The 16275-nt window shown below is 38.3% G+C and overlaps 1 protein-coding gene across 1 annotated transcript in view; it reads left to right on the top strand.

Moving 5' to 3' along the window:
* The window catches only part of LOC143320687 (protein diaphanous homolog 3-like), a 161931-nt gene that overhangs the window by 24065 nt on the left and 121591 nt on the right, over nt 1–16275 (top strand). The window contains exons 6-12 of the mRNA XM_076730545.1: nt 6479–6553; nt 6929–6998; nt 10165–10301; nt 11024–11129; nt 13603–13713; nt 14202–14320; nt 14550–14666. Of these exons, the coding sequence (XP_076586660.1) occupies nt 6479–6553; nt 6929–6998; nt 10165–10301; nt 11024–11129; nt 13603–13713; nt 14202–14320; nt 14550–14666 (735 nt within the window). The remainder of the gene's footprint in view (nt 1–6478; nt 6554–6928; nt 6999–10164; nt 10302–11023; nt 11130–13602; nt 13714–14201; nt 14321–14549; nt 14667–16275) is intronic.

The following is a 16275-nucleotide window of genomic DNA, read 5'->3' as shown; positions in this document are numbered from 1 at the left end:
GAATTTGTTTTTCTTTGTTTTTAATGCTCTCTCTCTCTCTCTCTCTCTCTCTCTCTCTCTCTCTCTCTCTCTCTCTCTCTCTCTCTCTCTCTCGGTTCCTTTGTGTCTTTCTGAGATGATGGCTCTCAGTTGAATATTGCTGTGCTTCTTTTGCATCTGTTGATTGTGAGGTGTGATTGCAGTATACCTCTGATCTCACAGTGAACATTAATTACTGATTATTTCATTGTATTAATATTAGAAGTAGTTTACAATATTCACATCTTTGGAGACTTACCAACAACATAGAATAGTTTTCCAACAAGTACCACAATCATATATACACTATACAGTGAACATCACAATAGTGAGGGGAAATATTGTCTTCATTCCAGAACTCCAAATTTTTCAGCAATGCACTTTGGTCTGGTGTTGTGCTCATTGGGGGCAGCACTCCTCTTTCAACACTGAGATGTTAAACACATTGCAATAAATGCCATGGTTACCTCAGTTGCTTATGTGCACCCATAGACTCATATATTTGTGAAATGTGTGTTGTACTAGTGGAGCAAATAGATCAAGCACCCAAACTTTTGCTGCGGTTGTGAATGCTACATGTGTAGATCTGCTCTATGACCTGTGTGAACATTCAAGGAACCCAGGCTGTGCTGTGCTATAATACTGTATGCATTTATTCCATGTATTGTCTGTATGATGCCAAAACAATTACAGTTTTAACAGTTAGCGGTCAAACGTAAAGCAAAGGAAAACAGTGGAAAGAGGTTTCATATCATTTTCGCACAACACGGCTCCAAATGCTGAGGACAAGTTTCTGATTTCGGATGTGGGAGCGGTGCCAGATGTTAGGAACTAATGAACCCCAAGGGCTGCCAGAACATGCTCGATTGGCAAACAGAATTTAAAATACTAATTACTTTAGAGTCTAGACAGTGTGTCATATACAAACCACTGAATGACACAAGCATAAAGACACAGGTCACCGTATGTATATAACTACTGTTTCCTCTTTGAAAGTTATCATTAGCATTTTTATTGATATTATCAATGAGAATGCCACTCTTTTACTATTATTAACTCTGCAATAATCTGCAAAAATGATCATTTGTCCATTTCTGTTGGTAAGCGCGACGTTCCTCATCTACTTGTCTTGACATTTGCCACAGACTAGATTAGTGTGCGAACATGAGGAGAAAACATTTAACAGACAGCTGACGGTCATATTATTAAACAAACAAGCCCCATGCAGTGGATGCCTCCATTTGTGGCATTAAGTTTGGCAGACACAATTTGGAGTTAGAAAATCATGAAATATTCAAGATTTTAGAATTGGGACAAATTTCTGCCAGATCAGTTGTCGTTTTGATGTGCAGTTTTAGGGTTTTCACTATGACCACTTATTTGCCTCAATGATCAATGATCAGGCTCCGTGATCCAATTTCCCATACAGCTGCTTGTTTTAATGTCATGCAGTATTATTTTACATTTTGTGGCTAAAACAGTTGAGACTGCTGTGATATAAAATTGCTATTAAACTGAACTTGGCTGCAGTGCAGACAGACCTTATTGTCTGCCTCTTCCAGACATCTGCAACTCCATGGTTTTCTTTTTTTCCCGATTACTTTCCGGTCATTGTTAGAAGCCCGGTGTGTAGGATTTAGGGGGATCTATTGAGAGAAATGTAATACAATATTGACTGTTATGTTTTCATTAGAGTATAATCACCTGATCGAGAGAATAGCTGTGTTTTGTTACCTTAGAATGAGCTCTATATTTACAGATAGCGGGTCCTCTTCGATGGAGTCTGCCATGTTGCACTGGCATGTTTCTACAGTAACAGACAAACCAAATGCTGGCTGTAGAAATCACCTTTCACATTTTTCACAAGTTTTGTGGCCACTGTAGGGGAGGCTAAGATGAGAGTTATTCAGGCGGTTGCAATTTGCAACCTCGCTGCGATGCCACTAAGTCCTACATACTAAACCATTAAGTTATTAGTCAGTAAGAAAAAGTAATGACACCCTTTTCTCTTTTTATCAACATTGAGGATGAAGCTGTGTCGGGTTTGAGCTCTTCATGTCGGTCTCTGTGTTGTTTGGCTCTCTGCTTACGTTCAGTGTGAGCTACCATGTCTCGGCCATGGGTGGAAAACCTTTTTTTTCTTTTGAGGGCCATTTTAATTTTTTTAAAATCCTTTAAGAGTGAATGTAGTACTGAAGTACTGAATTACTGAACACATGCCATAGCACATTAACCTGGCTAACTTTATAGCTAAGGTAGCTTGATATTAACCATCTAATGTGATGGTTGGAACTGCATCTCTTTGGCAAAGCGTCAGATGGAAGTGATGATGATGATACTTGCAGCTGGTTTTCCAGGCACTTGGTAATGTCCTCCTTGAAGGTCTACTATTTTATGTTATTATATTTTGTTGCATGAAAGTAGTTGCTTTAGAGATGATTTTTTTTGGGGTGTTTTTGAGTTGGCTTTCAGGCCAGTTTACAGGTTGAACAGTCTGCCCAGCTTTCGCTAACTTATCCTAGCTCTTCTTGACTTTCAACTATGATACAAAGAACACTTCTTAAATACATTGTTGCCTCAACCTGACTGTTCTTGGTCTTGGAGATGAGACTTTTCTTCAGGTGTTGTGGGAAGCTATTAGACTGTCCCTTTCTAGTCTCTGAGATTGTCTCAGAGGTTCACTGACTTTTGTCACCACTATTCCTTTCCACTCCGTTTTGTTGTCACAGACCCTGACTGTATGGGACTGTTGGGTTCCTGTGCAATAATTTTTCCTATAGATCAACTGATTATTTTCCTTTGCTCTCTGTCTCATCTACTGATGATGGAAATACTACCACGCAGCCACCACTGAGCAATGCATTTCAATGAAGCTCTTGTCACAACCCCCGCCTTGCCCACTGTATAACCGGAATGGACTGAGCTATGGCCTAGTGAAGTGTAGGGTAAATCATTTTTTTTTTCCTCAAACACGAGAATCCCATTCCTAAGCTGCCTTGGCAGCTGCCTTCCCTGTCTTCAACACCATGGCATTAACAGTTTTTGTTAGTCCTCATACTTCTTTTCTTGGCCCTAGAACACACACACACACACACACACACACACACACACACACACACACAGTTATACACCTTGATTATGCAGAGGTTGTGTGTTTCTTGGTCAAGTTTGACTGTGGGATCATTTGTGTTTATTTGCCCCATACAGACAGAATACTTTACTGTACATTAGCCACAAGTTAGGGTGTGTGTATGTGTGTGTGTGTGTGTGTGTGTGTGTGTGTGTGTGTGTGTGTGTGTGTGTGTGTGTGTCTATTTGTGTTCATTTCAGTCTCTGACTGCACTCAGCTCTCATCAGAGACTCTGGCTCTTTCTGTTATTTCTCCAGTCTCTTCTTTTTTCATTTCCCTTTCTGTACATCCATGAAGTGGGGGCTAGCCCCCCCGCGGCCCACTGCTGCTGACAGGTTAAGAAGCGGGAATGGAGATACATCCACTTTTTAATGCCAAAAGTTTAAAAAATAAACTCTGAGTTCTCCTATGGCCGGTGAATAGCTCCGGGTCAGAACAGAATCTGGTGTGACTCCGGATGTTTGTTCCTTCAGAAGCTCTGGCTCTGCCCACATCTCTCTCGTCTAGAGGTCCCCAACGCTGAGCAGCTTTCTGTGGGTGAGCAGCCGCTCTGTTCCTCTGCTCTTCCCAGAATACAGCGTTTTTTGCCTTCTAATTTTATACCATGCACATTCAATATTACTCTTCTTTGAAACAACTGCCCTTACATATACATACAATATGTATATTGAAATCATCACTAGAGCAGAAAATGTAAATTGAAATCATCTGTTAACCTGTATGCAAATAAGGTGTGACAAAATTGGATCCAAGTTAAATGAACTTTTCTTTTTTCACTCTTCTTTACCCGAAACAACAATGCAACAACATACAAATAAGCTCATGAACACACATCAACCTACAACCCCCATAACTCCTTTTCAAGAAATTTAATTCAGACAACAGCTTCCCATTTTATGTTGTCACCTTGAGAATTTCTGTAGATTTGATGCTGGGAGGCATGCAGCTTGTTGATTAGAACAGCACAAAAACTGAATGCTAATGTTCAGAGATGTTATTCAGTTTCAATCAGGAGGGAGGTGCAGTCTCTCACAATCTCACTCACGCTGTCGTTGCCTCTGTTTTCTGCATACCTAAAGGATTGTGTCTAATCTCATAATGCAACACTTGTTTCTTTTTGTGCGTCCTGTTTGAATCAGACTTAAAGCTCCTCTGTTGTTTTAAAGTTATTGCTGCTCTTTGTCCCATTCCCCACTGTCACTCTTGGGTGAAAACCTTGGATCTCCAGCATATGATTTGTCAGTCGAAAGTAACACTTTTTATCTTGATTTCTATTCTGTTTTGATTGTCTCCAAAAACTATCACCTGTTATCAAAGAACCTGTTTACCTGTGGAATGTTCCAAACAGTTTTTTTTTTGTGCATTCCACAACTTTGCCTTCATAGCTAGCATCAGATTCCATGTATTGCACTTAAACTGGTTTATTAATGTGTCATTTATGTGTCCAAAGGATTATCATTTTGTTTTTTTTATGTTTTACACAGCGTATGTGGAACCATAGAGAGCTAAGCATTCCTTTTTTTTTCTTGTGGTGAATATTTTTTTACTATTTTTCCTTTGAAAACTGGACATTAGGTTAAAACTGCCCAATTACCATAAAAAAAAATTCCTGTTAACTTAATAAACAGCAAGATCACTGTGGAGTTAACACTGTTCCTTCTGAATCTCCAACAAAAGTACTGCTAATATGTCACTGATATCGGATATTTCGACTAGCACTAATGTAGAGCAGGAATTACTTCATTCGTTTGATTGTTTTATTAGATGGATTGCCAATTTCAAGTGATGGTTCCTTCATTCAGTGGAAAGAAATGTGCCCTTTTAAAGGAAAATAAATCCACATAATATGTTAGTTCTAAGCTTTCGATATTGCTCCCTTAATCGCAGGCAACAGTCCCCGGAATCCATCAAAGGCACCTTCTTCATAAGATGTGTCTAAAATCAGCTTTCACATAAAGAGCAGCAGCAAAATTCGATCCTCCTATAGCTTATTTGATGGAGCAGCGTGAACTTGCTGAACCTCCTTTGGAAGAAAAAGACTCAAAAATGTCACTTGCTTCATACAAGTATGACTTCCATAAGAATCTAATTCTGTCCCCTGGCCCCAGTCTCCCTACTCTGTGATGTGATATTTTTTTTTGCTATTTTTCTTATTTCTCTCAGAAGATCAATACCAGTGTAGCAAGGCCTTTAAGAAATGTTTTGTGTGCATTTGTGTTTTTATATTTATGTCCTCAAAGTAAATTTGATGCCTGTATAAAATCCCAAATTTGTCCAGATATGTAGATATGTCCCTGTTTCAGTGACATTTGATAACTAGGTGGTTTTTATTTGCATTGTCACCTGTTTTGTGGACACATGAACCACTCTTCACGTAGGCATAATACATCACTTTTAAAACCGCTTTGTCTGTTTCTCCTATTTCTTCCTAACAAACCTTTTGCAAAGAACACCATTAGGAAATTCCAGGAGTTGAGTTTTCATTAAACAGAATTATGGCTGGTGTGTAAACTGCATGCCAAAGTAATCAGAGCACACAATTGCCTCCCAAGGTGCCACATGACCGGTTGCTGACAATCAATATTGCATTTAAACGGCTATTTTTTTTTGTCTGTCACAGTGCTCCCTCCACATAAAATACACTGGGGCTGAATTACATCACTTCCAGTGAACTCCATGGAGAATAATGAAGGCAAAGCAGCATCCCTGATCTGTTTTAACTAAATATTCTCTGGTGTAGCTCACATAAAAAGACAGAATCCATCAGCATTTTAGCATGTCATTCAATATTGAGCCTATTTGTAACCAGTACTGACAACATTGTCTTCACTTCACCTTTCTCTCCTATGCTTCACTATGTGTGTGTGTGTGTGTGTGTGTGTGTGTGTGTGTGTGTGTGTGTGTGTGTATATGAGGGTACATGAAAGGGGATATTTTACCTGGATATTTTGTTGACTGAAATAACAAACAGGGACACTTTCTCTGACCATTTTAGAGGCATTATTTTACATCAGAGATGCAGATTATCATGCCAATTTTGCATACATGTCTAGATGTCATAGTGTAAGTAACATGTAATTGCAGTACTGAAATGCCAAACAGTGTTTGAGAAAGTTTAGGGACAATGATGTGATTATACTGTATGTGTCCACTGGAGAGAACTGGTAAGTTTATTTTACATCTCCTCATCACAACGTACTGATTTCTGCTGAATTCCACAAGTGTTTCTCTGTCTTAAAGCTTTCCACAGCAGTTGATGAGTAGGAGAGGGTTGTTGTCAGTTGTCAGTCTTTCACTGCTGTGATATTGATGTGATGTCTGTTGCTTCAGTTGGGTGCAGAGCTTCGGCCATGAGGGTCTTGGACTGCTGCTGGACACTTTGGAAAGTTTGCTGTCCAAGAAACGGTAAGTTTAGGCATTCACTCATGTTTATTCCTGTGCAGACTCTTAACCTCTGTCACTATAATTATTTTTGTATTTATGCAATCAATATTAACAAAATGTAATACTGTAATTCACATAAAATTTACACGTTTACTAAAACGTATTTATATTTGCAAAGTAGTAAACATTACATTAGTACACTTAACAGAACACCTTAGTGTTCACGTTGCTTTCTATCATCAGCATTTTCTTACTTTTTTTTTTCTCAGTGGTCTTTACACACTTCCCTTCATCTGAGTCTGAAAATGTGCACTAATTTTCAAACATCCTGTATACAGTTTGTGTTCTTCATGATGTAGAGATCAACTGTGTCTCACTACTCTCTCCTGTCTCTAGGCAAGAGCCGATTGACAAAAGGAACCAACACAAAGTTGTCCAGTGTCTCAAAGCCTTCATGAACAATAAGGTAAGGACAAATCATTTTTTTTTGTGAGTAAAACCATTTGATGAAATTTCTTAATTTTGGTTGGACAGTAAGTAGCTGATTTCAGTCAATTTGAAATATGTTTGAATGTTGTTATCGTTGTGTATGTATTTTTCAAACAAGAACTCATTCAGCAAGACTTTCTGTAATCTTTGAAATCAGGAAAAGAACTCACTGATCTGATTAATTGCTTGTAATTGTTTGATAAGTATTTCTGTCTTTGGGCACAATAGCCTGCAAGAACTTTCTTCAGGAGTGTTTGTGATTTGATCTTTGAAGGGGGTGGCTGTGGTGGCGGGCATACTACCACAAGGAGTCCCCAAAGTCAGAATTTGACACAACCTGCGTTAATGCTATTAGGAAATACATCATAGAATTAATATGTCCGTTTTGTCCTCTTACCCTTAGAAAAAAATGTATGTGAAATCACTTTCTGTGTTTTGAGTTGACTCTGATCTCCAAGGGTAATTTTAATCTCATCTACATCGACATCTGGTGTTTTCATGCAATTACCAAATAAGGCACCTGGGATTTCAATCATAAAGGGCTTATGACCAGCGAAGGAGAAGAGCAGCATCACAACTACATGGATACAATTGAAGGGAGTTTTGCTAATATCCTGTTGCAATCTGTATGACACTGTATCACATGTTTGCACAGACCTAAGGTCCCTCTCCATCAAAGCTCCTCTGGAGTTAGGGCGTTCTGATGGTTCAGGAACTATAAGAGAGCGGGTGTGTAAATAAGTGTGAGTATACGTGAGGGGAAGGGATGCCATCGAGAGAGTGAGCAAGTGTTTCAATGTGGTAATGAACTACAGCACAAATTGATAACCATAAATCACAGAACAGTGTGTCTCTGTCTATCTGCTGTTGAACTTTTTGCCGAATCTTTACTTTTCTCCAGCTGCATTGGAAATGCAGCAGGATCATGCAAACTAGACATTTAGTTACAGATTTAGTTCCTTAGATGAGTTCCTCAGAGTTCTCGCAACTGTTTGGTCCAAATAAGCCACAGCGCAGTTTGAGCAGTCGACATAAAGGAACACAGACAGGCGGTCATTACGAATTGAGTGCTGCAGAGAAGAAATTACCTATACAGTAGAGGCAAAAGAAACAGAACGGTATTTTGAAAAGACAAGAAGTGGGGCTGGATAATAAAGCAAAAATGTACTGAAAGTGACATGCTTCTTTCACCACCCTAATTTAAGTCATGTCATTATGTTTCTGAAATGGATTTTTTTCAGACAAGCTGTCATTTGTGGCCAACCCCTTAATGCACCTGAAAGTACAATGAATCACTGTCAGTCAGTGTGGAAGTTGTTGTTTTTTGAAAACATTTTAGAGCTCCTTTTGTAATTCTGTAATTACAGATATTTGCAATTGGAAGTTAGTTAAGTGATAGAATTTAGCAAAACTATAAAACAGTGTGAACATATTGTTATAAAAAGATTTCATGTGAGGTCAGAAGACAGTAATGCTGAATTATCATCCAGGCCTAAGCACATGTGCCTAAAAATATGATCCGTTGAAGTCACTTTTTTCCACAATACTTCAGCTTTTCCTCAATGTGTGCAGTTGGTCCACAGTAGGTAAAGAGAAAAAAACATCTTGCCACATGGAGCTAAACCCAGCGGAGACAGATATACAGCCGCTCTGGCACAAAGTGTGCTGTAAGGTCTCATGTAATCCTGCGTCTCAACAGGCGCCAGACGCCAGCATTTACCCGTAGGCCTCTCTGTCAGCCCAGACCTTTCCCTGGCTAGAGAGGCATCTTGGGATGGGATGTACTGACAATGCCAAGAAGACAGGTGTTCTCTGCCAGCTGTCAGTGCATCCTTTTTTTTTTCTGCCTTACTGCGTCAAGTCACACAGTTGCATAGTTTGTATTGTCTGTCACCAATGGCATGATAATGTAATTCTTGAAGTTACCACACAGTGAAACTTCCCATGAAACAACTGCATCAAGACAACCTATTTCACCAATATAGATTTGACATGTTTGTTAAGGTGCATGTTTGCTATAAAAGCATTTAGTTTCTAGCTCAGAGCTTTTACATTTATTTAATATTCATTACTTTCTTAGTACCCACGGACTTGAGTTTTGCAGTGTTGAGTATTTACACTGTTTATTTACTTTACATTTCACTGTATATGTAAACACTGGTCTTAAGGATTTGGAAAATCTGCTAGATTTTATTTGAAAAGTCTGCAGACAAATATTTAAAAAAGATTAAAAAACATGTTGTGTGTATATCAAAAATGTGTGTTTTGAAATGTGATGAATAGACAAATCTCCTCGAGAAGTTATTCTGTGGACATAAAGAGAGGGGTGGCAGTGCATCTTTCTTTTATTCTCGGAATAGGAGAAATGCACATGAATATGTTTGATTACAGTGCTCTTGTCATGAAGTACATTGTGTGAAGTCATCAATTGTATACAGTTCTTACGAAGTAAACGTACAATTTAGCTATTTGCACACAACTATTCATATACAAGGACAACATCTGAATACCACATAACTTGTTGAACTGACTGTCTCTTCAAATGCACGAAGCTCACATCAAAGAGACAAACACAAAAATATCATTCAACTGTTCAGTAACACTTAGTGTTTCTGCCAAAAGCATTTTTAAAATTGTCTTCAAATCACTCAACAAAAGCAAAAACAAAGCTATCTGACAGTAAAATAGAAGTCTCTTTCATGGCTCTACAAAGACTGAATTAATTTTTGATTATTATTTGTACTCAGCGCTTTATTTTGTGACAAAATCAAACATTGATGGATTGATTGTCTCTGTACAAATTAACCACAAACAATAGATTAACCTGAATTCTCATTGTTCAGCAATAATCACAGCTCTGAATGTTGCTGAAACTGTTCTGCGTTGTACAATGCTGTTATCACACAGTAGTATTATATAAAATATTATTTTTTTGTAATGATGGTGTTCCTGCAAGATTGCTTTCTCTCTTTGTTGGCTTTAGTACACAGCATATGGTTTTCTTCATCAGTTTAATAAATGCCTTGCCATTCAATCACATTTTCACTTGTATTCAAAATATGATTTGATTTTACTGTCTCAGAAGACATTGTGTTCTTGGTGTTGCCAGAATTACAGTACATCTGGATTTGTGTTTTCTGCAGTATGGCCTGGATCGAATCCTGGGGGAAGAGAAAAGTCTTTCACTACTAGCAAGAGCCATTGATCCCACCCAGTCTGCCATGATGACTGACGTGGTGAAGCTGCTGTCAGCCATCTGCATTGTGGGCGAAGAGAACACGTATGTTCTGGCTTCATTCAGTCTGTCAACATACCTATAGCTCACCGATTGTCTGATGTTGAAAGATGTTTTTGATTTCACAAAGTCAAGACTCTGGCCCACACTTTCAAAATTATGGTCCAGCTGGTAACCACTCTTTTATTAATGATTATCAGTTAACATCAAAGGGCATGGTAAGGCTTATGATGGCAAAAGGTAAAGCATGAAACAGCCTGAAGGTTGAACTGCCACAGTGTCTGTGAGTTAAATATTTGAAGTAGGGGTAAAAAGGCCTGCGATGTGTCTTTTGTGAGTGCCAATGTCACTCTCAAAAGAAAAGTTTGAGAGATTTTAAATGACTGCAGTGTCAAGCTATTAGAGATTAGATATTTGACATGTTTTAAGAGTCATTTAAAGAAGTTATACAGTATGCATTCTCAAGTGTAATATAACAGTATGTTCAGTTCTGTTATTCTTTACAATTTGAAATTAATTACTGAGTTCATCATATAGTTTAAAGTATCTGTCTTAAAATGTTGTCACAGTCTTTCTCAAGTGTTCAGTCTTCAGCCTTCACTGTGTTTTCAGTCCAGAAAAGCACATCCAGTTGGGCCAAATTGACAGGAAAGGAACCATGGATACAATAGAACAGGAGAGGGTTCATGGCCAAAATCTCTTTAAATGAATGTATTTCTTCATTTTTCTCACAATTGTCCTCTCATGCATTTCATGATCGCATTTAGTCTGGAAAAGGTCCTTGAAGCCATCACCACAGCAGGGGAATGGCGAACCATTGAGAGGTTCATTCCCATTGTGCAGGGACTGCGAGATCGCTCAGTTCAATTACAAGTAAGTGCAAAGTACATGTACAGCTATTGATGTCTTGTTTCCCTCAGATTTTTCTGAAATGAAATATGCAATGGCCTTAGGAAGTTGACCATTTCAGCGTATCACAACCACACTGTCATCAGGGTTTCTTTGTCACTTACACATTCTTTGGCCTGGTAAAGTCTTTTTTGTCAATAATTGTGCTTATCCTCTTGTTTTAAGGCAAAACCTGGTGTTATGTATCGTGACTCACAGATGCAGTCACAATGGCAGCATTGAAGCACCTATATATTGCTAGTTTTATTCTATCTATCAGTTATATTCTTACATTAATCAGTACTTAGTCTGCTCTTACCGTTCTCAGAACAAATTGTTTTATGTATTGATGTTGGTTGAGTGTCCTAGTTAAGGTGGATTTTAGGGATCAAACAACTTTGAAGTAACAAGGCTGCTTGGAACCTTTTAATCCAATTTTAGCATTTGCAGTAATGAACATAATCATTGTGTAGTCGTTTTGGTTACATTAACATCAGGATCTCCCTTTATTTGGCTTTGCAATATGCATAACCTTCACTGATGATACTGTTAGAATTGATGGCACGGAAACATATGCTAATTAGCTGTAAAATAAACTATATTGTAAGTGCTGAAGAAATAGGAATAATTTCATTTTACAAGAAAACAAAACAATAATAGTTCCAAGAAAAAAACAGTAATAAAACTACAGATTTCTTTTGCCTATACATAAGGAAGCTGTCCCTTTCTCATAGTCTTCCTTAAACCAAAGTTAACATGGTGAATTCAGAATCTTTTCTTATCCACTTTATAGTTTGAGGGTTTTCTTTTTTCCGTCAATTCCATATTGCCCATTTCATCATTTTATGCACTCCCTTTACATATAATCCCTCCCTCTCCAGTACTTCTAATCCCTCTCTTTGTGGACATAATCTTTCAGATGTATCATCTCCCGGGTGCTACATACACTTGAGATATAGCATATGGGCTGTTTTAAACAGAGACAGCATCAGTTTGTGTCACAATAATGTAATTCATGACTAAAATATGTTGTCTGCATTTTTAATTGGTAGCTGAGGGCTGTGAAGAGAGTGATCACTCATCCAGTACCTACCGCACTCACGCACACACGATGATCATAAAACTTGATCATGTACGACCGTTTGCTCCTTCATCATCGTGCAATGACCAATGCCAAACTTAATTTAAAAAATCACATTTTTTTTTACCCCTTGTAGCACCATCTGTGGAATTTGCATTCAATTTGCTCTAATTACATTTGTAGGTGTAAATCTGTAGATGAGAGCTAAGGAAGCAAAGCAGAGGAACACAGTGAGGGAAGGAAAGAGGGGATGCAAGGAGGATAGAATTTTCTTCATACAGAGGCGTTTAATGCACAAAACTCATTTGTGGTGATACAAACATCGCCCTTCATACTGGAAAGTTTATTGAATTTCTTTTTTATGATTATTTATTGCTTTATTATTTCCCACATCCTAATACACAGCACAGTCTCCTTTTAACCCCATGCATTATTAAAGCACAGATGCTGTTATCCCAACCATGACAATGTGTGGCTAAAGGCTTTCTGTCCTACTTGACTACATTTATACACAGTCTCCCTGGCAGCCTTTGGCTTAGGGAAAATGTGCATTTAAACAATAAATATAAAAAGATATATGGGGACACAGATGTCTGAATCTTAATTGGCCTACTGTACTATATGTATCCAACTGAATACAAAGCTGAAGCTAATGTAGATGGTTGAATATATATATACATAAATTAATAAAATGTAAAATGAGTTTATAGACTTCAAATGTTAACATAGCATCTGTATTGTGATGTTTTACTGATGAAAATTGCCATAAGGAATTGCAGTGATTTTTCTTGCTCCCCCTTGCTATTAGTTAGGGTCACGACAAAAAAAAAGTGTGTGCAATTAAATTGACAATGAACCTTAAAACATCTGAATATCCTTCCTGGGCTCTAACATTGACATACCATCTTTTCACACATGAGTGGATTGCTTTACTGATCAATAATTGATTTTTCTGTCTGTGTTTGCCCGCCTAGTTGAAGTCACAGGATGCAGCGATCCCTGTGCAGTAAACCAAACTCAGAGGGGAGTGAGAAACAGCTTCCAAAAGAGCGAGTTTGCCCTTAAATTGACTGTTAGTTAGTTTTGTGTGTATGGGTCTGCAGTTGTTACATTAATATTAAAATCAGCCCCCCTAGTTGGTGACTGGAGAAAATAGACATGCATTAGTTATGGTCCTCTGCTTCCAAGGGACATAACTCATTTAGAATGCATGCCGGCATGCTTTTCATCAACTTCTGGAAGAAGTCCGTCATCTCTTTCTCTGGTTCTCTCTCTCACTCTTCTTTCTTTTCGTTCTCCTGTCTCTCTCTCTCTCTCTCTCTCTCTCTCTCTCTCTCTCTCTCTCTCTCTCTCTCTCTCTCTCTCTCTCTCTCGCAGGTGGCATGCATGCAGCTCATCAATGCACTGGTAACATCTCCTGATGAGCTGGACTTCAGGCTGCACATCAGAAATGAATTTATGCGCTGCGGCCTGAAAGAGATATTGCCGGTAAGCACAACATAACCACACACACAATATAAACTCACACTCACCTTATATTAATATTTAAATGAGTTGCCCACTTCAATGAAATATTGTAGATTTGCTCCAGCAAATAATTTATGAAACACAGAGGAGAGTTTGCATGTCCTCTGTCTGTGCCAGCACCCAGAAACCAATAAAGTTTCTAGTGCCTGGGCTAATAATCTTCCTACTGGCTTTTATACCATCTACCTAACATGTTAATCTGTTGTAAACATTGTGGCTGTAGCTGCCAAGTAAACAAATAAATTAAAGTGAGGAGCTGTTCCCCTCACCTGTTTATCATAATAGTGTTTAGAATGAGCTCCTTGTCTTTACCCGAGCTTGATGCTTCCCTTTTGGTTCTGATGTCGGAGAGGCTCTCAAGCCACACTCGCTGATTTGTTTTCCTTAATTCTTTACCCCTTTGAATCTGTTTTACCTTTTGCTATTTTTCTACCTAAATCTGTCTGTAGCAACTGAGAACCATTAGGAATGAGGCCCTTGACATTCAGCTAAAGGTATTTGAAGAGCACAAAGAAGAGGACATGATCGAGTTCTCTCATAGGCTGGAAGACATCAAGAGCGAGCTGGAATATCCTTTTGATTATCACAAACAGGCTTGTACCTCAAAGGTCTGATTCAGTGTCTGTTTCTTGTAAATGTGGCTCATGCACATTAGAAACATTGATGACATCAAGAACAGTTATTCATAAATAAAACATAAATCTTTCATTTCTTTCTTATATCAGTAGCTTGTACATTTTTTTTTTGGGTGAAAATGCAGTGTTTCAGTTTACGTATGAGTCCTTGACTCTCAGCACTGATGCGGGGGATGTGTTCAGTATTGTGCAGAGCACGGTGAAGGACAGCAGTGCAGAGCCTTATTTCCTCTCTATACTGCAGCACCTGATGCTTGTACGCAATGACTACTTGGTCAGGTAAAAATCGGCACCACACACGCACGCAAGCACACACACAGACTTTTAATTACCTCGTGTGTAAGGGAACAAGCATTTTTTTGTTTTTAATTTTCCTCTTTTGATTCATTATGATCTTCCGTTATTTAACCCCAGTGTCTCCCTGTATGTCTGTGACTTCTGTGATTCCCGTTGTTTAGTGAGGTCTATTCATTAGCTCTTTTATTTTCTTTGTAGACCAGAGCTTCTTGGCTCTGGTCAGAGAAGTATAGAGTAATGTAACTTAAAGCCTTTGTGATAATAATGATGATTGACATATAGCTTCTTAATCTCACATCTTAGCTGAATGCACACACTAGTAAAAGTCTAAATACTTTTTGAACACCGGTAATGATGTGCACTGGTGAGGAGCTTATGTTTTGTGGAGGTCTCACTCTTTCTGCCTTAAACCCTCTCAATGACATTGGCTAACAAAGAGAATGCTGTCTCTTTCATCTCCAAGCCATCTACAGCATCCATGGCTCCAGAGTATTTCTCATCTCCTATTAATGGTACTTTTCAAAGGCTTATTTTATGTTGGTTCACTCACAGCTGGGTGTGAGTTAAACCTTGGCTTGATCAAAAGATGGAGCTCTAATCTGAAGAATATGAAATGCATCACCTGCAGTTTTTCCCCCCCACCCAAAAACAACACCTAAAGTGTCTGGCTCTCCTCTGGCTCCGCTGAATTAAATATTTTCATCTGAAATTATTATGTAAACGTTGATATTTTCATGACAACAAACATTGGTGCCATCTGTTTTGTAAGCAATTATAACATTGTAAGAATACACACAAAGACCTCCACCCCCCTGATACACAAAGAAAGTAACAGTTACACTGTCTATAATTTCTGCTTTATTCAGCAATAATTAATTAATTAATAGTAATTTATTTTCTGTCACTGGCATCTATTGCTGAAACAATTAGTCTATTGACCATTCACAAAGCCCTCCACAAAACTGAATTATGGCAATCCAGTAAAAGCGTAGCAACTGTAACTGCACCTGGATTTGTCCCCGTGTTGAGGCGGTGTGCATGAAACTCCATTAAGAGCGATACACCGTATATGGAGAGTTGAGATAGTGGTGTCTTTTTTAACCGTTTTAAAAAACCAAAACTTCAAAAGCAAAAACTATAAGGAATGAATTGAACAGTGTGCTTGTCTGTTCTAACGCAACCTGCTAACATTAGCATGTCTGCCTAACCAATTATTACCTACAACACCAGAGACATTTCCAGGTCTCAAGCAAGTCATTCCTTGTGGAATTATGGGTTAGGGCTGAACAATTAATCAAAGCATGATCAAAGCTGTAATTGCAAAGTGCAACATCCACATAGCAGGAGCTGCATTTTTTTTTTTTTTTTTTTGATAAAATGTGTCACAACATACCATTTTAAATGAAGCATCGTGGCATTACACAGATGCTCTGGCCTACAAATCCAGATGTAAGGGATGATACTTTGTCCAGACCCCAGCACATATCACAACATCATCAGTATGTTTCTGTTTTATTTTCGATGAAGATGACATGTAGAAATGATCATTCTCACTAAAACTGTGACTCATATTGCAATAACTGTCAAAATA

The sequence above is a fragment of the Chaetodon auriga genome, chromosome 1 (genome assembly GCF_051107435.1).
Source record: "Chaetodon auriga isolate fChaAug3 chromosome 1, fChaAug3.hap1, whole genome shotgun sequence".
Lineage (NCBI taxonomy): Eukaryota > Metazoa > Chordata > Actinopteri > Chaetodontiformes > Chaetodontidae > Chaetodon > Chaetodon auriga.
This window is presented reverse-complemented; position numbering and strand designations above follow the sequence as displayed.